At 47.9% G+C, this 25,736-nt stretch overlaps 1 protein-coding gene across 1 annotated transcript in view; it reads right to left on the bottom strand.

Moving 5' to 3' along the window:
- The window catches only part of Matn2 (matrilin 2), a 149,024-nt gene that overhangs the window by 4,231 nt on the left and 119,057 nt on the right, over positions 1-25,736 (bottom strand). Inside the window, 9 exon segments of the mRNA XM_028884461.2 lie at positions 1,371-1,784; positions 3,448-3,570; positions 5,770-5,892; positions 7,236-7,274; positions 7,277-7,357; positions 17,232-17,354; positions 17,586-17,708; positions 21,670-21,792; positions 25,094-25,216. Of these exon segments, the coding sequence (XP_028740294.1) occupies positions 1,371-1,784; positions 3,448-3,570; positions 5,770-5,892; positions 7,236-7,274; positions 7,277-7,357; positions 17,232-17,354; positions 17,586-17,708; positions 21,670-21,792; positions 25,094-25,216 (1,272 nt within the window).

Below are 25,736 nucleotides of genomic sequence, written 5' to 3'. Positions count from 1 at the left end.
AGGGGAGTGAGTGAGTCTGCAGACCATCGGAAATCCCAGTCAGGAAAAAGAAGAAACATCTTTCTTAGATTTCAAAGGGATATGAAGTTGCTATAAAACCTTTTCTAAATCAAGCTAGTCTTTAGACTCCACTGCCTCATTTGAAAGGAAAACAACAATTGAGCTCTGTTGTACTTCCACTTTTCAGCATTGATGTCTTATTTTGGCTAATCTGACACACTAGAGGTTTAAGAGTGCTTTTTAGAATGGTCCTGAAAGCCAGGGGGTGAGGGGACACCTTGTTCTGAGTCTATATGAATAGCTGAGTTTGGCTTATTTGTCTGGGCGCCAGTGATGTGTACGTGGTTTCCCACAAAGGGGGAATGACTAGTTTAAGCTCGTATCAGCCATATCCTGGGAGACTGAATTCATTAGGAGGATGTTACTTTGGATAAACCTTGCTGATTCAGACAACTAAATGTCTGCTCCTGCCAACCAGCCTTTGGGCAATTTGCAGGAGGTGTAAGGTGGGCTAGTTTTATTGAGTCTAGTAAAAGGCTAATCTGTTTTAGGAGGCAAAGATTCTTCCCTCGTACTTTTTAAGAAGGTAGTCTAGCAGAGCTTATGGATTAGACATGAGCTCTAGCAAGCTAGTCTTGAGTGAACAACCAGTTTTACAAACCACTCAGATGACCCAGGGATCCTTCTCTTGAGCAAGGAAAAATTAAGTGAACAGTGAGGTAAGAAATGTCAATAAAATGGATTGGTTGGGAACCATTAGCCTTTCTGTGAGGGGGAATGGAGTTCACCTACAGGACCAAGATCCTGGTTTTTGTTGTCGTTGTTGTTTTTAAAGTGTATTTGTGTCAGTGAAGTTGCCACCAGAAATCATTTTTTTTTTTAAATTTTTTTGTGCATTGGTGTTTTGCCTGAATATCTGTGTGAGGGTGCCAGATGCCCCGGAACTAAAGTTACAGATAGTTGTGAGCAGCCATGTGGGTGGTGGGAATTGAACCTGGGTCCTCTGGAAGTGCTGTTAACTTGCCGGCCTCCAGAAATCATTAAAAAAAATTCTTTGGGTGACTCTGGAAGGAACATACCAGGGCGTTGGACCAGTTGTAGTTTAATAGCATGGGCTGAGGTGATCTCTCTACTGGTAGTCACACACTGACTGGCTGGTAAATCCTATTACTCAGGCTGTGAGAAGCATTTTATTTAGTATCTGCGGGGTCCCATTATGGCCTCTAGGTGGCAGTACAGTCAAGGTGTATTTTTAATGGCAGTTATCAGAAAGCCTTTCTGCACTCAAACACTCTGACCTCTAAGGCCAGTTATGGATTTAAAAGTCCTGAACTTTGAGTAATATAAACTGCAACTCCACCCCATATTACCATTGGCCTTGGCTTTACTGGCCCACTCGGAGACATCATCCTGAGCCCGTCCGTCCGTGAACACGATGGCTACTCTGGGCACCCGTGTGGAGAGGGGCCTGGCCCCTTCTACTTGGGTAAAACTTCTCTCAAACATGTGTTTCAGGGCCAGCCCGGTCATAGAGCCTTTGCCCATGTATTTCATGTGAGCCACAGCTTTCTTCATGTCCTTGGCTGAGCTGAAGTCCCTCAAGGTGAACTCTGTGCGGACCTGTGTGGAATACTGTAGCAGCCCCACACGAGCAGCTTTGGGGGAAATTGCCAAGGAGTCTATAATCCCAGTGACAAAATGCTTCACAATCTCAAAATTGTCTTCGCCGAGGCTCTTGGATCCGTCGATCACAAAGACTAGGTCAACTGGGCCTTCAGTGCATCCTATAGGAACAAAAGGAGAGGTGACATGGTACAAAGTCAGAGGTCCGTACATGCAAGAGTACAGAAAAGTGTGCTTTCCCCGGAGGCGGGGCTGAGTCTGGAGAGCTGTCTTTGCTCCTCAGCTCGCTCACTGACGAGTGGGGACATCACAAGTAACACTGGTTTCCAGATGACTTTTATGTTTGAGTCACCAATTAATAACACTAGTGATTTCCCTAAATAAGTTACCCAGTATACACAGTATACACACTGTAAAGGAAATCACACATTGACTGCCAGCAGTCAGTCCTTGGAACTGTGCATACAGTATGGTAAAGGATTAGAACAGTGGTTCTCAACCTTCCTAATGCTGTGACCCTTTAATACAGTTCCTCATGTGACCCCAACCATAAAATTAGTTTTGTTGCTGTTTCATAACTGTAACTTTGCTGTTCTTATGAATTGTAAATATCTGTTTGCCCATGTGAAAAGGTCGGTTGACTCCTAAAGGGGTTGCTACTCACAGGTTGAGAACCACGGGATTAGAATATACCAAGGCAGTTCTTTTTGCTTTGCTGTGGGAGGCAGATAAACACAATATTGATATACAGTATTTTGACTGACAGTTGAGATGATTAATTTTTCCTCAGCCATTACTTCTCCCAAGAAGCTTCTAGGGTAACCCAACTTGTCTCAGCTACTCTCTGAATAAATACCCCCAACACATTAATTTATGCAAGGCAGTGGACACAGCAGGATTATGATAATGACTAACACAAAATGTCTGACATGTTGCTTAAGTCCAATGTGCTGTATCCATCTAGGGGGACAATTATTTAACAATGGGTCTTTCTCCCCTCATCTGAATTGTTCTTTAGGAGATAATGTGTCTCATTTATTTTTGTGCCCATAAAGTTTGGCATGCAATAGGTATTCAATACATTATTACCGACAGAATAAAAGAACAGGGTGGTATCCATTAGGCAGCACACTTATAAGTACCCTACTGACCTATTAAGACTTAAAAATGTTTGATCACTGAATTCTTTACCCATACTAAAGCTTTTTGGGCAATTTAGATGGTTGACAGTAAAAAGAGAAAAAGTTTATGCAAATACGTAGCAATTTGGATGCCAAGAGACTTTGTTATGTGGGGCTGCATAAGAGAATTGTAGCAATCCCAAATGAATGATCTCATCTCAAACGGTCTACAGTATGTTATTATAATATTCTCTTTTATATACCAAGCAGCTGTCTAATCGTTCAAAGTGAAGCACAATAATAAAGCAAGTAAAGACACATATATGCAAAAAACTTGTATGGTTGGCCTGTGGAAAATGCTGTGAGTGCCCACATGTGTGTGGGAATCGGGGTTGGCTTCTCTCTTCATTAAGTGCTTGTTCTCATTACTCGATTGATTCTTTAATCATGGAAAGGAAATCAGAGAAGACTCAGGTGTCATGCATGTGGCTCTCCAGCAGATTCAGGGGTATTGGACCCTCTATATATCCCTTGCTTACAGAACAGAGCCAGCCATTGTCATTTACTGTTCTGGCTGTTGTTGCTGAGCTTAGCCCTGTCTTCTGTCAGTGTACACATCTATGTTTATGGGAGAAGCAGGGTTAAGGGGTCTGAAAATGCCCCAAAACAAAACGGAAGCAGAGAGCTGGTTCAGGTCACTCACTCTTGCAGCGCCTCCCATCCTCAGCCAGGACAAACCCCTCTGAGCACCTGCACGTGTAAAAATCTCCGTTGTTCACACATATGTGCTCACAGCCGTGGTGGGTTGACTTGCAGACATCCTTCCCTGGGGAAAATTCAGGGATGTGAACAACCAATTATGTAGAAATAAGCCGGTGCGAACAGTCATGCCAGGGGAGAGCAAGGGAGTAAGCTGTTTGAAGAGTCCAGCTTTGTTAAACCGCTCATCTTTGCAGGCCACGGAGCAGCTTCTCTCAGAACTCTCGTTCCTCCTGGCTCGGGTGGACTTGTCACTTGATTTTGAATGACTAGATAAGCTTTAGCTTCTGAATTTTTAGTAGAGAGCCCGAATATCCCATGTGGTTGTCTAATGAGCATGTCTCACAGGTGAAGTAATTTGAACTCCTTAAGTAGTTATGACCCTTTAATCCTCACAACACTCTAGGGACATGGCTAGGTATACACAGGGAATAAATGGAACCGGGAATGCCATGAGTCTGACTGAATTATCCAAGGTGTCCAGCCGGAGGATGGCACAGCTGAGGCACCCTGGCTTCATCTACCCTTTAAAAGGAGAAACCTTACGTGAAATTGGAATCTGTGACTATGGATCCATCTAGGAAGTGGGAAATTGTTGAGATTTAATTTAGGGATCAAAGTGCAAAGCTAGAAACAATGCCTTTCACACAACTGTTCAATGTATCGACCAAAACACATGCTGACTCAATAGAAAACTGCGGCTCAGGCAGACACGCGGAGGAGTGGAGCATGGTCTCCAGGAAAGAAGCAACACAGTGTGCAGTGTGCGGCTGGTGGTCAGGCACAGAGCCTCTCACTAGATACAAGCTGTGCCCCTGCCGAAGAACGCCTGACGAGCCATCCTACTTAGCTTTGCTGACACGTGGAATGCCCCGTGCTCTCAAGGGAGTCTGTGCGAAACCTGCCCACAAAGCAACCTCAAAAGCAAATGAACTTACTTTGTTTAACCAAGAAGGAACAGCACAGCAGTGTCAAAACCAAGTAGGTATTATCAACCCCCAGCCCCTAAAGAGGACTACCGTCTAGAACGGGGAGAAAGTCTATGCCTGTATTCCAATCCCTACCTCATTGAGCTGCTTTGGGTGGCGTAACGGCTAATTTATGTGAACTGTGGCTGGGTTATGGTGCCAGCTGATTTGTCAAATGTAGGTCTAGAGACTGCTGCGAAAGTACCTTGTACATGAGGTTAACATGTAAGGCAGCAGTTCTGAGTAAAGCAGACCACCCTTTGTAGTGTGTGTGGGCCTCGTCCAATCAGTTGAAGGTCTTAATGTTAAAGACTAAGATTCCCAGAGGAAGGGAAGACTCTTCATCTGAACATCAGTTCTACTGGGTTTCCAGCCTTCCTTACAAACATCCTCCTCACCAGCCCCCACAATCCCATGAGCCAATTCCTTGAAATGAATTTCCCTTTCTTTTTCTCCCTCTTTCTTCCTTTTAGGCACAACATGCATGTACATGTGCCTCCAGCACATAAGCACTATTATTTATTTTTCTGGAGAATCTGTGTGTGTGTGTGTGTGTGTGTGTGTGTGTGTGTGTGTGTGTGTGTGTGTGTGTGCAATACACACTCACATATGTGTGCATGCTTGTGGAGGCCAAAGGTCAGTGTCTTCCTCAGTCACTATTCAGTTCATTTTTTGAGACAAGGTCTCTTACTGAACCTGCAGCTGACCAATTCAACTAGGCTGGCTGGCCAGCAAGTGTCTGGGACCCTCCCGTAACCCCCTCCTGGCACTGAGGTGACCGGTGTGCTCCACCACTCTTGCTTTTCCATGGCTGCCGGGGATTGAACTCAAGTCCTCGTGCTCTTGCAGCAAGCGCTTCACCAACCGAGCCCTCTCTGCAGTCCCTCCTGACACTGAAACCCTGAGCCTGCCTCCAGCCCCCTCCTCCCCTTCACCGCACGTACATGGTCTGCCTAGAAGGAAAAGCACTGGGATTATCTTTTTGGTCCTGGTAGTCATTGCCACCGCTGAGTCTAATTCTGCCCACCGACTTGTGAAGCACTACACTAGACCCTGCGCACCCATCCAACCACCGTGCTGAAGGCCGAGGGCTGAGGGGACACAGAAGCAAAGAGCCTGACGACCTGGGACTGCCACTGAGACGTTCCTGACTTGATGCCTTAGATACACTTTCAGAGCACCCAAAGTTGGAACCCGAGTTTGTGACGTTAAGAAGTCTACAAAGGAAGACTGAGGAGTAAGTGAAGCGTTGTACCCAGTGTCCCACAGGAGAAAGGCTCTTCACACAAGCTACTTACTTCTACAGTGTTTCCCATCCTCAGCCAGCCTGAATCCTTCCAGACACTTGCAGATGTATGATTCGCCACTGTTTACACAGAGGTGCTCGCAGCCATGGTCTATAGCCTGGCAGACATCTTTCCCTGAGGAGAATACAGTGATTAAAACGACTGCATCAACATAAAGTCTACTTGGACTTCCCCCTGGAAGATCCATCCATCTTGGCCTCTGGACTCAAGTGCCACTTGAGTAGGAAGGAAAAACTGGGGGTAAGGTTTGGTGGCTCTGGGTTGGGCCGAATCTTCAGACTTGCTCAGTGTCATTGCCGTCACCGCTCACCAGCATGACCTCGGTGTCAGGATCGGTTCTGCCTCAGCTGTTTGCAGACATGGCCTCTGGTTCCAAGTGTAGGATTACATAGGAGAAAGCTTCAGTTTAGATCAGCAGCACTGGGATCTAAACTTGCCTTTGTCCCTGGTATAATCTATGAGTTAGGAAAATCACATAACCTCTTGGAATCTTGGTGTTCCTGTCTGGAAATAAGAGTAATGATTGCAGGTACTCATCTTTTCTTCACAGCTTTTTGGGAAGAGCTTTGAGAAGTCTGAGAAAAAGAAGACTGACAGAGATGAGAACCATTTGCCCAGATTTGCACACTCCGCTTTGATTGTTATTGTTATTATTGGGGTATTGTAGACTTAACCCAGAGCCTTGTGTGTGCCTGGCAGATGCTCAACTATGAAGCTACATCCCCAGTCCATTTATTTATTTTAATTTTTATTTGTGTGTCTGTGTATGGGTATGTGCACATGAGTACAGTTGCCTGCAGAGGTCAGGAGAGGGTGTCAGATTCCCTGGAGCTGGAGTTACAGGAGCCTGTAAGCCGCTTGATATGGGTGCTAGGAACTGAATTCATGTCCTCTGGAAGGGCAGCAAGTGTTCTTAATCACTAAGCCATCTCTCTAGCCCTCCATTTTTACTTTATTTTATTTTATTTTTTTTTATTTTGAGACATTGTTTCACTAAATTTAGTGAGACCAGTATTGCCTATAGCCCAGGAAGTCTGTGAATTTGCCATGCTCCTGTCTCAGCCTTCTAAGTAGCCAAGATTATAGGGGTATATCACCAGGCTCATTGCCGTGTGTTGTTATTGAGAGAGGGTCTCACTCTGTAGGGCTGGCCTAGAACTTGCTATGTAGACCAGACTGGGCTTGAGTCCACAGAGATCACCTACCTCTCTCTGCCTTCTGAGTAATGGGAATCAAAGCACACAACCCATACCTGGCTTGACGGTTATTATTTACTAAAACATATCATTATATATAGTTACTTTGTTTTCATGTAGCACCCCTTCTCTGTCCCGGGGTCCCATCCAGACACATGGCATTTGATTTTGTGATGTTGACAGTTGAGAGTAATTGTCTCACACCAAGCTGGCATGGTGGGTCTCAGGCATGGCCATATGAACTGGCACTAGCAAACTTACTTCTGCAGGTCTTCCCATCATCACGGAGGATGTACCCTCAAAACACTGACACACGAATGAGTCTTCACTGCTTACACATGAATGTTCACAGCCATGGTCCCCCAAAGCACAAGAGTCCAGTTCTGATTAGAATACAGAAATAGAAGAAAATTACTCATAGATTAGTGACCTAGTCATTCACAAAAGACATTGCAGACATCTTAAGTTAAAACAGTGTCTTTTCCCACACAGTTCATTTCAGGATAGAAAGTATCTATGAGCAAAAATTCTTAATATATACAAAGCACATACATAAAGCAAAATATCCAGCTCCATAGGAAAAAGGGAACAGAAGACAGTTTTCAAAAGGAGATGTAAATGTCTATGACTATGAGAGAATAAGTCTAATACCAACTTTCCTATGGATCTACATATGTATGCAGAAGAACACTTAGCTGATTCATTCATTTATTCAAAGTCAGCAAAGCTCTTTGCTGTTGTTTTGAGACAGGATATCCCTATGTAACCCAGGCTGGGCTTGAACTCAAACTCATGATCTTTTGCTTTAGCCTCCTGAGTGCTAAGGTAAACTTGAGCACACCTAGACAGTCAGCAGATTTGTTGTGAGTTCTTACTGTGGGCCAGGCATCGTTCTAGCCACTAAGGACAGAACAACCAGTAAAAAAAAATGGTTTTGCTTCCATGGGACTTTGCATTTGGTGATGGGTGTCAGGAGTATATGAGGGCATGGAAGACAAACAATAGACAAGCATGTCTTCTTAGTGGGGAGGAAAGTGCCTTGGAGAAATAGAAGACAAGAGGGACAGAGAGTCGCTGCTGGGTTGGGGCTTGGCATCTTAGCCCTGGAGATGGAGAGGAGGTGAGTGCTGGTCTTTAGGCAAGAAGGAACATCTGCACACTGCAGTTGCAAGAGCACGTTCACCATGTCGCAGAGAAGGCACAGAGCCCAGCATGGTAGGACTAGGCAGGACATGTCTGAGGGAGAGGAACAGTCACAGGATGTTTTGAGCAGTAGAATCCCTTAGTCTGGGCTGCGTTTTGAAAGCACAGAATGGTGTGGGTAGAGAAGAAATACAGGGGATGGGTACAGCCTATTGCCATGATCCCGCTGGCCCAGAACACTGGTGATGATGTGGTTGAACTGGCTATGATTGGGACTGATGTTAGATCACAGATCTTCTACCTGTCCTTCTCTGCCTTCCAGAAACAGCCACTCCTCCCTGAAGCCTGTCTCCCTGGTAGTTCTCTCCTGCCCTCTTAGAACTGTGAGCAAGCCCAGCCACCCCGATTCCCAGACCACAGACAGCCCTTGAACTGTAACTGTTTTTGTCAATGCCAGGCCCAGCTAGATCACATGGTACAGAGGCGGGCCACCTCCACTGAAAACCTCTAAGAACTAGAATGCCCTTTGTTCTTTAGAATGGAGGGCTCTCTCCCAGCAGCTTCTCCGTCCTGGTGTGGCTGTCTGCTAATGCTCTCCCATGTCCTGGCCTGATCATAGCTGCCTGTGGCCATGAGGATCTCTCCTAATAAAGCTCATCTAAAGGGTAATTTTGTGTCAACTCCTGTTCTTTCCAACACATGAAGTGAAGGGTCCACCTTTATATGGATGGCTAGGACAGAAGAGTCAAGAATGACTCGGAGGTCACTGGACTGAACTACTGAAGGACAGCATTACTGTTTATAGGGCTGGGTGGCTTCTGGGGACTAGAAGGTTTGTGCACTTGTGAAAACCAGGAGGACGGTTCAAAGCTTGAAACAGGACTGGTGCAGTGACATTTTATGACAACCATACAGTTAACTGAAAGCTAACCCTGCCCTTCAGAAAATGATCAGGATTTCAACAGAGGACGTGCACGAAGGTGGTTAAAGGCACATGGTGATTATGCTCAGGAAGAACCATCTACTCTTCTTTTGTTAAGCATTAGTGCAGCATTTCCCTGAGAAGGAGTCCTCAGAACTACTCTGCAGGCTGGTTAAGGGAGCCAGTTACTCCCATTTACCGCAGGAGAAACTAACATTGAGGAAGACTAATTACAGCTAGCCAAGACCACTTGCTAATAAGTGGAAGAACCAGATGAAAGATGTTAATTTTTGGTAATGAAGCCCATGACTTTTCCCAACTGCACACAACATTCCCATCTGCTAAGCTTTCAGACTCGAGGGGAAATTTGCATTTCTTTGGGCAGGAACGCTGCCAGAAGCTTTGAACAATGGGAAAATGATGTTAGCTGGAATTTTAACTGTAAAGGAGACTAAGCAGAGTTGGGTACTCTGGTTTGCTCTGAGTGTGACTTACTTCTCTGGGCACATTCTGGACTCATTATTAATGCAGAACATTTCCCTGTGGCTGGAATAGTTTCTCACATAGTTAAAAGTACCACTGAGTGATACAGAGCACCAACAGCTGGCTGGCACAGAGGGCAACATTTCCACTCCTTCACCATGAATTTGTAAGAATACTCCATTTTCCAAGGTTATAAAATAGCACAAGCCCTCTCAGGCCAGTCTTGCCAAGCCCTGATCCAGAGCAAACCCTCTGAGCACACTCTTCTGTCTGGGACTCTCCATCCAGCCCTGATCTGAGCTACAGCTCAAGCTGTCCTCTTGAAGATTCTAGGGGCTTCCTCAATAGAGATACCCAAGGCGCAGGCTTGGACTGCTCAAGCCAGAACAGCCCAAGCTTGTGCCTGTCAGGTGGCACTTCTCTTTATCAGAGGGCAGCCATGGGAAAGCCCGTGCCCACAGGGTCATGTCCTCATCCGTGGCTATATGCCGTGCCAGCAGCCCAGCTCAGCTCCTCGGTTCTCCTCGCAACTGTTAATGTGTGCATGCTTTAAAGTAAGTGAAGAGTTTTCAAGCTTATCTTTTCCTCTGCTCATCCCCTCAGGGCATCCGATCCAGAGCAGAGTGGGTGACTTCTCAGTCAGTCATTGGAGGCAAAACAGACACTGCTTCCAAAGTCAGCTGTACTGAAGGGCACGCTTGTGTATGGAGGAGTGCCTGGCAGTGTCCACAGTGCTACAGAATGCACCTTTCACCCAGCAGCTTCTCTTAGGGACTCCCTTCTGCAGGTGCCCTTTTTCCATGTAAAGGAATGTACTTTCAAGTTAACAACGGCATCACTGTTTGTAAGGGTGAAAAGCGGGAGTCAACCCAAGTATTTAGAAAAGGGGACAGGCCACATGAATGGAACATTACACAGCTATAAGAAGAATGAGGAACTGCCCTGTGGATTGTGGTACTAGGGGTGGGGTATTGCTGTGACAGGCCTGGCCATGCTGTTTGTTGGCTGAATGTGGACTTTGGGACTCTGGATTAGGAAAGCAGTTGAATGCTGTAAGTAGGGCCTAACAGGACATATTAGTAGGAGCACAGAAGACAGTGGTGCGGAGAGCAATGGAGACTGTGATGGCCTGGGTCATGAGGATTCCTTAGAAAGTGGCCCAGAGACCATTCTTGTGATACTGTGGCCGCTTTTGTGCACGTCTTAAAAATCTGCCTGAAGCTAAATTGAAGAGTTTTGTTAATGGTGTTGACAGAGGGGGTTTTAAGAGAGCTTAATATTAACTGTGCCATGTGGTTATTAGTAATCACTCTTATGCAGATATATGATGAAAAGGAGTAAGCTAGACAAAGAGAAATATAAAATGGACAGTTTGAGTATAAAAGGAGCACAGGAAGTGTAATGGCGCTAAGTCCTGTGCTCAAGGAGATAAAAAGTTTAAAGAATAAAGGGGTGGGGACCTCAGGGCAAGACCCCACCCAGCTAAGCTCCCAACTTGTGAGGAGGAATTAAAGGAAAGCTTCAGCAGTGATGGAGGCCACCATCTACAGAAAGCCATTGCCGATGTAACTGAAGGGGGGGGTCAAGTTCCAGCCCCAACAAGCAACAGAGCTTGGCAGCTCTGGCCATCTGTTCTGGCTTTAGAGTCAAGGATACAAGAAAGGGGCTGTGGAATCTCCCTCCACAGCTAAGAAAAGTCACTCAGGCCAGGCATGTGTCAAGAGTGTCCCTGCATGGGGGCCCAGAGAGGCCACTGCATAAAGCTGTGAAGGCAAAATCTAGATTGTGTTGGAGACCCCAAGATGTTGGCGATGCCAAAGTTGTGGGATACTTGCTGAGGAGAGCTGCTAACAGGGAGTGGACCCAGCCCAAGAAAGAAAAGTATGTTACAGTCAACAAAGCTGAATGGAGTTAGAGATCTGAAGAGTTTGCCCAGCTGGTTCAGCAAGCTAAACCATGTACAGAGCTCACTTCCTGCCTACAGGCTCTAGTGCTTCCTCTGTACCCCTGGAAACCAGCTTGTCCTCAGCTTCTCCCAGAGCCGATGATACTCCACTGTGGGAACACACTTCAGTGCCTCCTCAAGAAAGAAAAACAGCCACCATCTCTGACTCCCCACCAGAGCGGCCACCAGCCTGGGGAAATAGTGTGCACACCAACTGTACTTGTTTAGCAAACAATTGTGAACTGGTGACCTGTGCCCACTACTATCTATATTTGGAGGCTAGAAAGGACCTTGGAAAGATGCTGGTCCAACTCCATTCTAGGGATGAGGAAATAGCTGGTCAGCAAGCAGAAGTGACTTTCTGAAAGCTCCTTAACCTGAAGATGTGGCTTGGCTTGGCTGACCGAGGTCACAGATCTGTCCCCTCGGTGTTTCCTGGTCATTCCAGCTCCATGGGGTTAGTCAGTCTGGTTAGGGACTAATAGTTTGATCAAGATCGGCTCCAGAAACTTTCCTGTCACTCTCCATGCTGCAGGTGACTGTTCCCACCTGCTCCTGTGGCTTCCTCTGGCACTCAGTCGACTGACCTCCCTGTCCAGATCATGGACCTGCACGTGCTGCTGCCCGGGTCTGGGAAGCTCTTATGTGGAATTTATGGCTGTCTCTCCTGATTGAGTCTCTACGGTCAGATTAAACATCTCTCCCTGGACTTGGGAGAGTCCCCTACTCCACCGTTCTTGGGGCAGTTCTGCCTGAATCCCAGTGGTCACCAACCAGATTGGGTGATACATCTTACATATCTCTTCCAGAGAAACTTTAACCAGTGCTGGGGTAGAAATTGAATTAGTTCAATTCCAGGAGTCACCAGCACTTGAGAAACCACAGGCAAAGACTTGAGAGAATAAGGACAAAGAACTAGTTTAAGCAAGTGTTGAGACTCCAGCCAGGGAAGGGATGAGTCAGACTCAACCACTGGTCAGTGCTGAAGTAGAATGGGGTAGGAGGCTTAGAAGTCTCAGGAAGCAGGAAAAAAGAAAACATATTCTGCTCAAAGAGATGCCTTTTGGGGCTGGAGAGATGGCTCAGTGGTTAAGAGCACTGGCTGCTCTTCCAGAGGTCCTGAGTTCAATTCCCAGCAATCACATGGTAGCTCACAACCATCTACAATGAGATCTGGTGCCCTCTTCTGGCATAAAGTCATACATGCAGATAGAGCATCATATACATAAAATAAGTAGATAAATCTAAAAAAAAAAAAAAAAAAAAAAAAAACAAAAAAAAAAACCAAGAAGTTTAGAAAAACAAGAAAAGAAATCCTTCTCTTTTTTGTTCCCATGGTAGGAGGCAGGTCACACATTTAATTACAGCCTCACTGTGAATGGGGTCTGTCATCTGTGACCAGGATGGCTAGAGGTTTCATAGCATAGCTCAGATTTTTGGAGTCCTGATGCACCGAACAAACTGTGTTTCCCACATCTCAGTTATATACCAGGTGAGTTGTAGGTGTGATGTGGGGGTTGCAGGAATTGTGGAGTAATGTGTCCAGTGTACTCAGACTTCGCAGCAAAGACAGATAGCAGCCCTGGTTCTTGTTCTGAATTCCATATATGATATAATAAAAACACACCCGACCCCAGAGGGATGTGGCCATAGAGACGGTCTGCCGAGAAGGTGACCCAAGGCCACCTGCTAACATGACAGTTTCAACGGGGGCAGCTGACCCTTTGGTGCCTCTGCAGAAGCCTTTTTCTAAACCGAGACGCAGCCACACTGAGATGTCCTCCAGACCATCGCATTCTGCTCATGTGTTCTAAAGTTGAGGACCCCGGGGCATCTTGAAGTGAAGGGAGGTCCTTCCCCCTCATTCATGCTGCTCACTGGACTGTGTCCTTAATCCCTAATTCATAAACTGGCCCCCTAATCCCTACCATGATAGTATTTGGAGTAGGGCTTTGGGAAGTAATTAGGTTTGGTTTACAAGGATGGGACCCAGATAACGTTCTTATTATCATTTTATTATTATTATTATTATTATTATTATTATTACCATCGTCATCACCACCATCACCATCAGAAAGTGTATGAGGAGCTCATATGCCATAGTGCAAACCGAGGTCAGAGAACAGCTTTCTGGAGTCAGCTCTCTCCCTCTCCCTTTGTACAGATGTGCGTTCTAGGGATCGAACAGCTCAGCAGGCCTGCATGGCAGGCACTTTACCTTGACAGCCCAGGACTAGTGTTTTTATTTAAAATGATACCGGAGAGCTCATTCACTCACTGCCTGTCTCCATCTCCTTTCCTCCAGGAGGACACAGACATTGGTGGGGGAAAACCCTCCCCAGAGCATTACCACGCTGGCATCCTGCATTCAGACTTTTAGCCTCCAGTACTATGAGAAAGATGTTTCTGTGGTTAGGAGACAATACACAGTCTGGTACTTTGCCATGGCTGCCTGAGTAGACTTGGACACTAGGGGTGGGGTTAGGACTTCAGGGCTGGGGGCGTTTGGTAGCTGGACTGGAAGTGTGGCCAGTTGGATCCCTGAGGTTTAAGGCTGTGGCTTCTACCCAGTGTTCTCCATGGCTAGAAACAAGGGCCTCTCCTAGGGCAGTGTGTGGACTACTGAGCTTGCCAACTTCCAGAATACGGTATCCCTGAGCCCTGCAAGGAGAGTGTGCCCGACCCTGTCCCTGGGAGACTGGTCTCCAGACACCAATACAGGGAGCTTCCTGTGGGCCTCTCAGTGAAGAACAGCCGTAAGCTGAGGAGTGAGACCAGACAGGGGTGTGAGAGAGTTGAAGGTCCACTCCACATTTTCAAAACCTGCCTATGAATATATGTTCCTGTGTGACACAGGGACCCTGGAAGACAGAAATTATCATTCCCAGTTTGAAGGTGGGCAGCCAGACACACAGGGAGGGCCAGCTTCCTTGCCCAGGTTAGAAGCAACAACATGTGAATTTGGGCTTTGGATCCCAGATCTGTGTTCCTGCTCACATCTGTGCACAGATGTTCAGGGGCTGGAAGGAGGAGTCCTCCCTAACCCAGTGCTTAGGGAGGAGGAAGTTTCCATGACTGTGATAGACGAGGTTTCTCTATGCAGGGCGGAGGGCTGGGGCACAGAGGCTGTCCTCAACGGAGAGAGAATAGTGTTTGTTCAAGGACTACTTTAGCTGAACACAGGAGGTTCTGAGGAAGACCCAGGAAAGGCTCACAGGTGGAAGAGGGGGCCTCCTCTACACTGCCAAATCAAGGATTATCACTGGAATCTTTTTCTGGGAGGTAGTAGGGAGCCATTAAAGGGGACTGAGCTTGGAGTGGAGCCAAAGGATAGCGAGCTGGTCTCAGTTCATTCACTACCCCATTCATTTACTTTGCTAGGCTGGGCCCTGGGAATTCTGACTCCAGGTAAGACCTGGCCTCTGACCTCTGACTCCCAAGTACTTGCAGGCAGTGCACTCCATGCATAGTGGTCCTATAGAGTCTTTAAGGGAAACTTCTAGTGAGGAAAAGAGAACCCTAAGCTGCTGCTGGAAGAGGAGGACCGCCCCCCCCCCCAGTCTATACAGCTAGAATCGGCATCAGAGGACTGAGAGGGGAGGAGGGTGGCTTCACCCCAGTACCTAATTCATCATCCCAGGAACCCGGGAGCTGGGACTTAGGCTCTCTACACTTCAGGGAACTTGGAGAACGAGTGAGGGGCTCTGCGGATCACCTGCTGTCAAGGCTCTAAATAATGGCCAAGGAAACGCTCATCTTTTGAGTAAGGCCTGCAGACCCCAGCTCGCTCCCATCCCCTGTCCACCAGGCTTCACTAAAAAGGTACAGTCATGATATCTGGCTGTGTGCCATCTGGCCTGGGGCACGGGAACATTCATCCCAACTGCCATTAGCTGTGACCACAGTGAAAACCTAGGCCACGATTACAGGATGGAACAGCTGGACTGAATCATTTGAGAGCAGACAGAGTCTTCAATTAGGGGACAGCTCTGGCGGGTAATATGTGTCTGTCCTGCATTGTTCCGAGTGAGTTCTGACCCATCTGACTGCCTCACAACCACCCAACCAGGCATAAAGTTCACTCGCAGCTGCTGGACTTTCCCTCATGTAGATGACGCAGACTATGCATTTAGTTACAAACACAATTGAAATGAGGAAACAGGCAATGTTTAAAGGCGGCGGGGTAAACTCTGACTAGGAGAGAGGCAGGAGAAGGAAAGAAGGGTCTGCAAGTGTTTCAGATTCTGAGAGAAGATCTTAGAGGTCCTGCAATTATCTCCACTCAGCCCTTGATTATCAGAGTGAGGAGAACAAAGAAGGGGTGTGAGTGAGCTGAGACGATGGAGAATTACACCCCTCGTCCCCTCGCATCTGCTTTGGCAGGCAGGCAAGTGTAGCTGGTGTTTAACTTACCCGCCCTTTTCCACACCCCCAGTGCCCAGGCCCTGCTAAAGTTGGCCGCGGCAGCACGCTGCGAGCAGCTGGGCAGGGATCCACGAGCAAGCGGCCCCATGGACAGCCTACTTGCCAAGGTCCAAGAATCCATCTCAAACTGGGACGACGTTTTCTCACAAGGAGCACAGTTAGTGTTGCACAGCTGTGCGGACAGCTCATCTGCCCGTGTGAACCGACGGTACAAAAAGGTGTTTGTGTCAGTCCTGTACCCAGGCTGTACCCATGGCCAAGGAACTCGGTCCTGCAGCCAGAAAGACAGTGGCCAGGGAAAGCAGAGGACGGTCTTTGCTTCCATTTGGACACTTTCTCTCACACTGCTCTTAGTCCTTGATCCTGGTCCACTTGGAAATAGGAATGCAGGGCAGAAAGCACATGGCTTTCTTGAGTTGGAGAGACGAGGGAGCCTGGAGTCTTGTCTTTTAGCTGTTTGTTTAAATGGAGATGGGAACTAGGGTCAGCTGCAAGGCAACACGTTCCTAGACAATCTCTCTGCGACCTGGCCTTGTGCTGAGAGGTGACAGGGAATCCAAAGGATTTCTCAGACATCTCCCTTTCAGAACTAACTGGAGTCTCTCAGAGAGTGAGTCCCTACTTAGGAGAGGGCCATCTCAGACTCTTGGCTGAGTCTGAGCTGCGGTTATCCCAGCTGTTCCTGGAGTGTGAGAGCATGTGCTCAGCACGGTGCTCAGCCTGGCCTGGCATGCAGCCAGCTGGCAGGCAGCACGTTCCTGTATTGTCATAGGCGCGCCTGGCGAGGGGGCAGAGCTGGGAGTGTCTGTACTCTGCTGTCACGTCACGGTACACGAATAGGGCTTTATTTTGCTTCATCTTATGGTGGGAAAGCCCAAAGGTGAGGAATTATGTACAGAAGAGTTGGGGACAGAGGGGCTGATTGCACTTTACAAGAATCCATCTCTCTAACCAGTCCACTCCCCCAGGAAAGGCATGACTCCTTCCCACCAGCACAATTGCCTTGGAAAAGTTTCATGTCTCAAACATGTCACAGTGGCAACCAAATTTGAACATAAATTTCAGTTTGGACAAACCACAGCAGCATGCCAAGAATGAGAGCCTGTTTCATAATGGTGGTAAGGCAGAGTGTGTGGAGATGGCAAAGCCATTTCCAGGAGCACAAGGAGGAAGTTTGGGGCCGAGACTCCAAAGGCTTTGAGATGCAGGCACACATATATCCAGGGGCCCAGTCAGACCCAGAGGACACTCAGACACGCACATGTCAGCAGCCCACTGGCACCTGCAGGGCCTGTGCTGAGTCCTGTCTGTCCCAGGGTCTCAATGTGACGGAACTCACTTGCACACGTTTTCCCGTCGCTGCGGAGCACGTGACCCTCAGGACACTGACAGGCAAAGGATCTGTCTGTGTTGACACAGGAGTATTCACAACCATGGTCACTCAGCAAGCAGTAATCCACCCCTGTAAAACCAAAGCCAAGTGAGATCCCTGGGGCCTCTGTCAGCAAGGCTTCTGGGCTGCGACGGGAATCAAGTAACGGTTCACATTTACTGCCATTGAAAGCACTGGTCCCCAGCAGACTTCCCCGCAGTCTCCCCGGAGGCCAGCGGAGAACGTGCTGATCTCTGCATTGTCTGTACACTCCACGCCTGTGCAAACCCCTCCCCAGTACAGAAGTGGAAGGGGACTCACTGGAGCAGGTCTTGAGGTCATCGTTGATGAGGAAGCCTTCCGAGCACTGGCAGACAAAGGATTCCTCCGTGTTCAGGCACAGCTGCTCACAGCCATGGTCCTGCTGTGCACAGTGGTCCACCCCTGCATTGGTCACAAACAGGACAACGTAAAGGGACTGAGGTGCCAATGCTTCACTCACAAAAGGGACTGCTACCCAGAGCCTTCCTGGGTGCAACGGCAGCCACAGGGAAGGTTCCACTCTACGCCACGATACCCGGCTTGCTGGGAAATCAGCCTTGCTCCTTGTCATAGCTAGCTTCAGCGGCCTTGACATAAACCTAGAGTCACTTGGGAAGAGGAAACCTCAACTGAGGAATTGCTCCATCTAACTGGCCTGCGGGCATGTGTGGCATGTTCCTGTTTGCTGATTGATCACAGCCCACTGTGAATAGTGTTCACCCGGGGAAGGTGGTCCTGAGTTGTATAAGAAAACAAGCTGAATATGAACTTAGATGCAAGCCAGTAAACACCGTTGTCTGTGGTCTCTGGCTCAGTTCCCGCCTTGACTTCCCTCAGTCATAAACCGTGACATGGAAGTGTAAGCTGAAATAAAACCTTTTCTTCCCAAGTTGCTTTTGGTCATGGCATTTATCAGAGCAACAGAGAAGCAAACAGAACAACACTGATTTCCACATCCTTGCTGCGGATGCTGGACGGACTTAACCTCTCTGTCACCTCTGGAGATGATGGCAGTCCCCTTTCTTCTTTTGCGTTCACGGGTTATACATGCAGGTGTGTGAGCATGCTTGTAGAGGCCAGAGGACAATTTTGTCATTCTCGTGAAATGTAGTCTACCTCCTTCAGACAGGGTCTCCCTCATTGGCTTGGAGCCCAACAATTAGGCTAGACTGGCTGGCTAACGGGGTTGGGGTGGGCTGAGGGGGGCATTCTGTTTCCACCTGCCCGGTGCTGAGGTGACAAGCACATGCCGCCATGCCTGGTGTTCTACCTGGGTTCTGCAGGTAGATCTCAGACCCAGGCTTGCAAAGCAAACACTTCACCAACTGAGTTTCTCCCCGGCACCTGGTGGTCCCTTTCTGGTGGTAATGTAGTAAAGTTAGAGGAAAGGATACATGTAAGGCCCTCCAAACAGTGGCTGGCATACAGCAACCGCTTAACGAACGGTTGTTAGTATGACTACATAGTGCTCAGAGAGAATTATTTTTATTTGAAAAATAAAGAAGTGATTTTTTTTTTAATTCTCTTAATCAGGACATCCAGATTCAGAAAATAAACAAAAGCCTCGCTGCCTGTGTGGCCCCTTCTGGCACCCAAACACCACAGCTGGTCCTTGGGCAGGGAATGCCGAAGGCCAGGAAACACCCAGCTGTGGTGGACGGCTCCCACAGAGCCCCCTGGACTGCCTCCCAGATTTACTGAATGGAGAAAGTGCATCCTCCATCAACTGGCCAGACACTGAAGACCTCATGATGGCCCACTGAGGTAAGCCTTTTCACTCCTTCGTGGCTGAAGACCAGAGGCTTCTAGAACAATCTACTGGTAGACACACCTGAAAAACACTTGCAGTGTCTCAGGAGCCATGTACCCATTTCACATCCGGATTCTGCCATTTACCAGGCAGAAGTGTCCAGAGGCACGTGAGAGCTGGAATCTTGGAGGTGCTCACAACTGTGCCCGCAGAGTGAGCACTCAGAATGTTGGAGGTGCTCACAACTGTGCCCACAGAGTGAGCACTCAGAAGAGCCTGTGCCATCGTGCCTAAGAACCCCATGGATTTCCCTGGGGACTTCTAGACAGAAATAGCTTGGTTTAAACTTTCTAAAAGTTTTAACAGAGGAAGACCCCCATCTCTTCCGGGCTCACATCTGAGCTCTTATAGACTACCCAAGGTGCTGTTGCAAAATATTTCATTGCACTGTGAAACTCCGAGACTGTTAATAAAATTAACCTTGGATGGGGGAGGGCGGAGTTGACAAGAATTAGCCATAGGGTACAGAAGACCCAGGAATATGGATAGAGAGACTGTTTTTTGGGTTGGGACCAATGGGGAGAGGCTCTCTTGCTGGGTCTGTGGACAGAAAGGAAGGTCAGCCGTTGCTTCTCGGCTTCTCTGATCCAGCAGGGTTTCACCCAAAATGACTCCCGAGTCTTTATTGGTAAATAGAATGATAGAGACTTAGTTAAAACCTACATTTGGCAGCCACAACTGTGGCCCAGCCAGTGTTGGGGGGACTGGAAATCCCGGCAGGCCACAGTCTGAGCAGTGGGGTGCTGACTGCAGGCCACAGGGCACAGACAGTAGTTAAAATATCAGTCTATTCAGGTGCAACAGCCAAGCTGACAGAAAAACACCACCAGGCCATGCTGGGAGGGCCAGGATCACGCTCAGAAAGCCAAATCAAGGCCTCGTTTCCTCTGAAGACAGGAGAATGAGGTTCCCCTGGCTGGCTCTGTAGCTCGTACTTCAGCTGTGAAACTCGCCCTCCTGACAGTCAAGGGCCCAAATGAGGTCCAACAGCTGCACTGTTCCCATGACAACCCACTTCTGTCTGCAGAGCTGAAGCAGATGCACAGTGTGCGAGGTGCAAGGCCACACGAGAGGACCCTTCGACGGAGGCCAACGTCACCCACCCCAGCTCTTAGTGTGCCAGGGCCCTGGGATCCGTCACAGCCCCCACATAATCTCATCCTGCTGGCTTCGGCCTGTGGAGACCGTACCTCGGGGAAAAAAAAGTTAGGAGCCCATCCAGCTGGCAAGACCTGAAAGTTCCCATGTGTTTATGTCACCAAGCTTTGTTGTGGTTCTGAGACAAGGATATTAAGTAAAGACTTTACAAAAGTCCATACTGTCCAGTTCTGCCCTCATTGTCCAGTTTCCCAAGGTCCACCCCTTCTGGCCTCTCGTCCCAACCTGGTACCAGGCGTCAGTCACTTTCACAGGCTGGGTGATACTTACTGTTATCTTTTATCTTTAGTTGTATATTTGCTACAAACGAGGCACAAGGCCAAGGGGTTGAAATGGCTCCAGTTATTCCCCATAGCCACCCAGGGAATCAATGCTATTAACAGTCTCACTTTTAAAAAAAATATTTATTTATTTATTATGGTTTTTCGAGACAAGGTTTCTCTGTGTAACAGTCCTGGCTATCCTGGAACTCACTTTGTAGACCAGGCTGGCCTCGAACTCACAGAGATCCACTTGCCTCTGCCTCCCAAGTGCTGGGATTAAAGGCGTGGGCCACCACCGCCTGCCTGGTACATCGTCACTTTGTAAAAACAGACAGGCAATCAAAGCTTGGAGAATCACCTGTCTCAGGTCACATATGTAGACTTCGGACAGAGCTCCAATTTGAATTCCGGCCTATCTGACTTAGCAAATGCTTTCAGTAGCAAAGAACAATAGCAGCAGCCCCATTCTGTGCAGGCTACACACGTTCACGCCCTCCCTGCTCCGCTCCCCCAGTTTATGTGGTGCTGGGGATCTAACCCATGACTTTGTGCATGCAAGGCTAGCACTCTGCTGACTGAGCTACACCCGCAACCCCACACATGTATTTATTTATTTATAAACACCCCTCTCAATCTTGTTCTCTTTTGAATTTTTGAGATGATATCTTGCTGCAGAGCCCATGTTGGTCTTGAACTCATCTTTGTGCCTTGGTCTTCTGAGATCTGAGATTGTCAACCGTGCACTGCTGTACTTGGCACACACTAACTTCTTTAATGTTATGTATGCAGAGTTTTGTCTGTCTGTCTGTGTCTTATATGTATGCCTTGGTGCCCATGGAGGTCAGAAGAGGGTGTTGGATCTTCACAAACAGTTGTGAGCCACCATGTGGGTGCTGGGAATGGACTCTGGGTCTTCTATAAGAGCAGCAAGTGCTCTTAATTACTAAGCAATCTCTTTAGCCCTCATATTGAGCCTCGTAATTATTGAAGTGGGTAGTACTAATAGTACCATTTGATGGTTTATAAAATGCAGGAAACCCTGAAGCTATAGAAGGACACAGCTGCTAATGAGCCCAACAGACTGTGCATGGACTCCACCCCACTGGCACCCATACCCCTGGGGCATACTCACGGCTGCAGGTCTTGCCATTGGGGTCCAGAGTATAGCCCCGACGGCAGCGGCAGTAGTGGCCCTCCTCTGTGTTGACACACTCGTGCTCACAGCCTGGTTTGTTCAGGGCACAGTAGTTGATTCCTGAAGGGAGAAAGTAAAGACCCTCCTTCAGACTCTGTGAGGCTATTAGGGTGGACTCCAGGGTTCCCACAGCCCCCATGGAGAGAGCTGGTAGGTGCTGCTTGCTGAGGCAAGCCAGGAATTATCATTCCTTCAGTCATTTACCAGGCAAGGGCCAGGCCCTAAGTTAGATGTGTAGATGCAAATGTGAGCACTGCGTAGCCGTGCCTTCAGGGTTTGTGCTCCGGAGACACATCGGAAAGGAATCAGGAACACTAGACACCAAAGATGTAACTGAGTGACAAGAAACCAAGTGAGGTTATGGACGCCTCCTGCACACTCCAGTGCTGGTTACACCCGAGCACCCCCCCCCCCCCCCCCCCAGGTCACATTTGTGATTGACTCAGAGTCTGCTGAGGTCCCAGGCTTTGCATCACCACCTTCATGATCAGTGTCTGAAATCGACGATGGCACTCACTGTCCATGAGGAGGTGAAGAGCAAGACTGAATCCTGGCCAAGGACTTTACTTGTTTATCTTGGCCAACTACTTTTCCAAGTTTTATTGGATGATATTGAATTCTTTTGAAACAGATTGTTTTTAATTTGATTTGAAAATAGCCACCAGCCCTCTGTTACATGAAAATGGCCCAGTGTCTGTAAGACCCAGAGCACGAGAGATCTTAGATTCCTAATTACAAAATCTCAGATTCTAAGTCAATAGCTTTGCTTCCCTCTGCCATGTGATGCTCTAGAGAACACAAGCTCTCCCTTCTGCTCCCAGCTGCCTGCTGTAATGTAGGGCTGAGTGCAAGCATTAAGCCAGAGCAGCTCTGACAGGCTGACCTCAGAGGTCCAGGCCTGGGCTCACAGCAAAGACAATGGAAAATGTAATGACGAGGAGGAAGATTGAGAGATGCGCTGATGAGGACATTAGATCTTAGGAAAAGTTCTGTTTTTTCTGGATAAAAAAAGCAGGACACCTGACTGCAGAGGAGATGCAGCTGTCACCGTCAGATACACATGGATGAGTGTGAGGGACTCCGGCAGGAGCTGCAGCCTACCAAACAGCCCATCTTTGGGCCAGTTTGGTGTCCTAAAGCTGCTCTCTCAGCCTCTGTCCTCTCGGCAGCCCCCCTCCCCCTCTGGCCTTGAGGATATGTGCAATGACTGCCTTAGAGCCTTCTCTTCAAGGGCCTCTCCAGCAGGGTGGATCTGGCGGGAGATGCGGAATCTCAAGCAAGGGCTCCATCAGTGGCTACATGCCGGACGGCTTCCCTTGTTCTACTCCATTAGTAACACAGGAAGCATGCTACCATAATGCCGCTGTGCTGAACCAATCTAATTATCTCCCTAAGAGCCCTCCCCCACCTGTAACTGATTTCCCATGGTGCACTCAGCCCCTCAAACATCCATCCCTAGAAAAAAGGTGTCTGCAGTACAGAGGGAAGTGGAATGAAGCTGGCCCTTGGACATATTGTTGGGCATGTGTGGTCCAATTGTCCTCACATTTTGAATGCTTTCCATTCAGGTTCTCATTTAATGCTTGACTGTTTTAAAGGTTTGTATCCAGACTTGGCAGTAGGAATTATCTTTTATAAGAGAAGCTCAGTTTCAAAATATGGGCTCTGTAACCACACAAAGTTTAATACTTATTAGGACGAATGTGGAACTTGATCTGTGCCATAAACAGTATGTGATTTGTCTAGATTCAGTTCCACATATGGCCCACAGTGCTATTCAGAAGAGGTACCTGGTACAGTCTTGTAATGAGCACACACTGGCATACACATACAGTCTTGCCATGAGCACACCCTGGCAGACAGTCTTGCCATGAGCACACAATGGCAGACAGTCTTGCCATGAGCACACATTGGCAGACAGTCTTTCTGTGAGCACACAATGGCAGACAGTCTTGCCATGAGCACACATTGGCAGACAGTCTTGCCATGAGCACACAATGGCAGACAGTCTTGCCATGAGCACACATTGGCAGACAGTCTTGCCATGAGCACACAATGGCAGACAGTCTTGCCATGAGCACACATTGGCAGACAGTCTTGTCATGAGCACACATTGGCAGACAGTCTTGCCATGAGCACACAATGGCGGACAGTCTTGCTGTGAGCACACATTGGCTAGGAAGAAGCAACAGAGCGGCATTTAGGGAAACATCCCAGCAGGCATGGTAGTGTACACCTGCGGTCTATCTCTCAGAAGAGAGGTGCAACTTTGGGCCTAGCTTGGCCCACATAGCCAGAGTCTGTCTCAAAACAAGCCAAACCAAAAACAAACAAACAACCCCAAACAAACAAACAAACAAACAAACAAACCAAACAAATAAGAAGGAAGGAAAGAAGAAAGGGAGGTAAGGAGAGAGGGAAATGAAGGGAGGGAGAAAGGAAGGAAGGAAAGAAGAAAATACATCACTAATTGGAAGTTCCAGAGAATTCTACAAATGTCATGGTCAGGAAATCACAAAAAATCAAGGAATTCCAGTTAAATTATAATTTCTCCAGGATGATGTATCTCAGAGCAATTCTTTCACTCACTCATTCACACATAATCCACTTGACCCAAGTACTCTGAGCTGTTGAGGATTCAGTGATGGAAAAGACAAGCACCTGGTAGGTCTTCTACTCTGGTGTCATTGGGGAACAGTCTGGTGTGTGTGTGTGTGTGTGTGTGTGTGTGTGTGTGTGTGTGTGTGTGTGTGTGTGCATGTGCACGCGCAGACACTGGGGATCTGGCCTGGTGGTCTGCTCTGCAGTAGGTGCTCTAGTTGCTGGCTAGCCCCTCTGAATTTCAGGTGAAGGCATCTGAGTCCCCTGTACCCCTCACCCCCAACTTGCTGATGCTCAGTTCCCTTGGGTGCTGCTGCAATGACCTAGGGCATTCTTTCCTTCTTCCTTCCTCTCAGGAACAGAACTTTAATGTCCCCACACTCAGCAGCCACCAAGTGCCCTATCTTGTAGGACTTGAAGAAACCAGCTCCTTTGATGTCCCATCTCTGTGCCCAGCCTTTTCTCTCCTTCAAGGTTCCATAAACACTTCATGGGGACACGGAACAGGGGTGGGCACCCTCGTTTCAAGGAGATGCTTCAGCATGGACTGGGTTGCTAAACAAATCTTGTGACCAGATCCAGTTTATTCAATCTCTAGGGAAACTTCCCACAGTAGGTTCTAGTGGCCACAGGAAAATACAAGCAGAGGGACATTAATAAACACAGACGTCCATTACGAACACGGTGTGCTAAAGGTCTGCTGAGACAGGAAAGCGTGTGGTGGAAAGCCACAGTGATGGGATGGGCCAGTGCCACTTACTTCGGCAGGTTTTCCGGTCTGGATTCAGCATGAAGCCTTTCAGGCAGCGGCAGAAAGCAGACTTCTGGCCATTAACACACTCGTGCTGACATCCATGATTAGAAGAGGCACAGTAGTCTATCTCTGGAAAGAAAGCAAGGTCCTAGGTATCATGAATAAGTCAATTTGTCTAGCCATGAAAACAAGGATTCTTCATCTCCATTTTCCCCAAGTGTGCAAAATACATGCCTTGATATTTAGGCCCAGAGGAGACCTCTTCAAAAAGCCACTTCCACCGGGCGGTGGTGGCGCATGCCTTTAATCCCAGCACTTGGGGGGCAGAGGCAGGTGGATCTTTGTGAGTTTGAGATCAGCCTGGTCTACAGAGCGAGATCCAGGAAAGGTGCAAAGCTATACAAAGAAACCCTGTCTCGGAAAAAAAAAAAGCCATTTCCTTGCCTAGAGATTATGTCTTCATCTCAAAGATATTTTTGTTTGTTTGTTTTTGTTTTTTAAAGACAGGGTTTCTCTGTGTAGCTCTGGCTATCCTGGAGCTCACTTTGTAGCCCAGGCTGGCCTCAAACTCACAGAGATCTGCCTGTGTCTGCCTCCTAAGTGCTGGGATTAAAGGTGTGTGCCACCACACCAGCCTTCAAAGATCTTT

The sequence above is a fragment of the Peromyscus leucopus genome, chromosome 20 (genome assembly GCF_004664715.2).
Source record: "Peromyscus leucopus breed LL Stock chromosome 20, UCI_PerLeu_2.1, whole genome shotgun sequence".
Taxonomy (NCBI): Eukaryota; Metazoa; Chordata; class Mammalia; order Rodentia; family Cricetidae; genus Peromyscus; species Peromyscus leucopus.
Note: the sequence above shows the minus strand (reverse complement) of the source record. Positions and strands in the feature narration are given on the sequence as shown.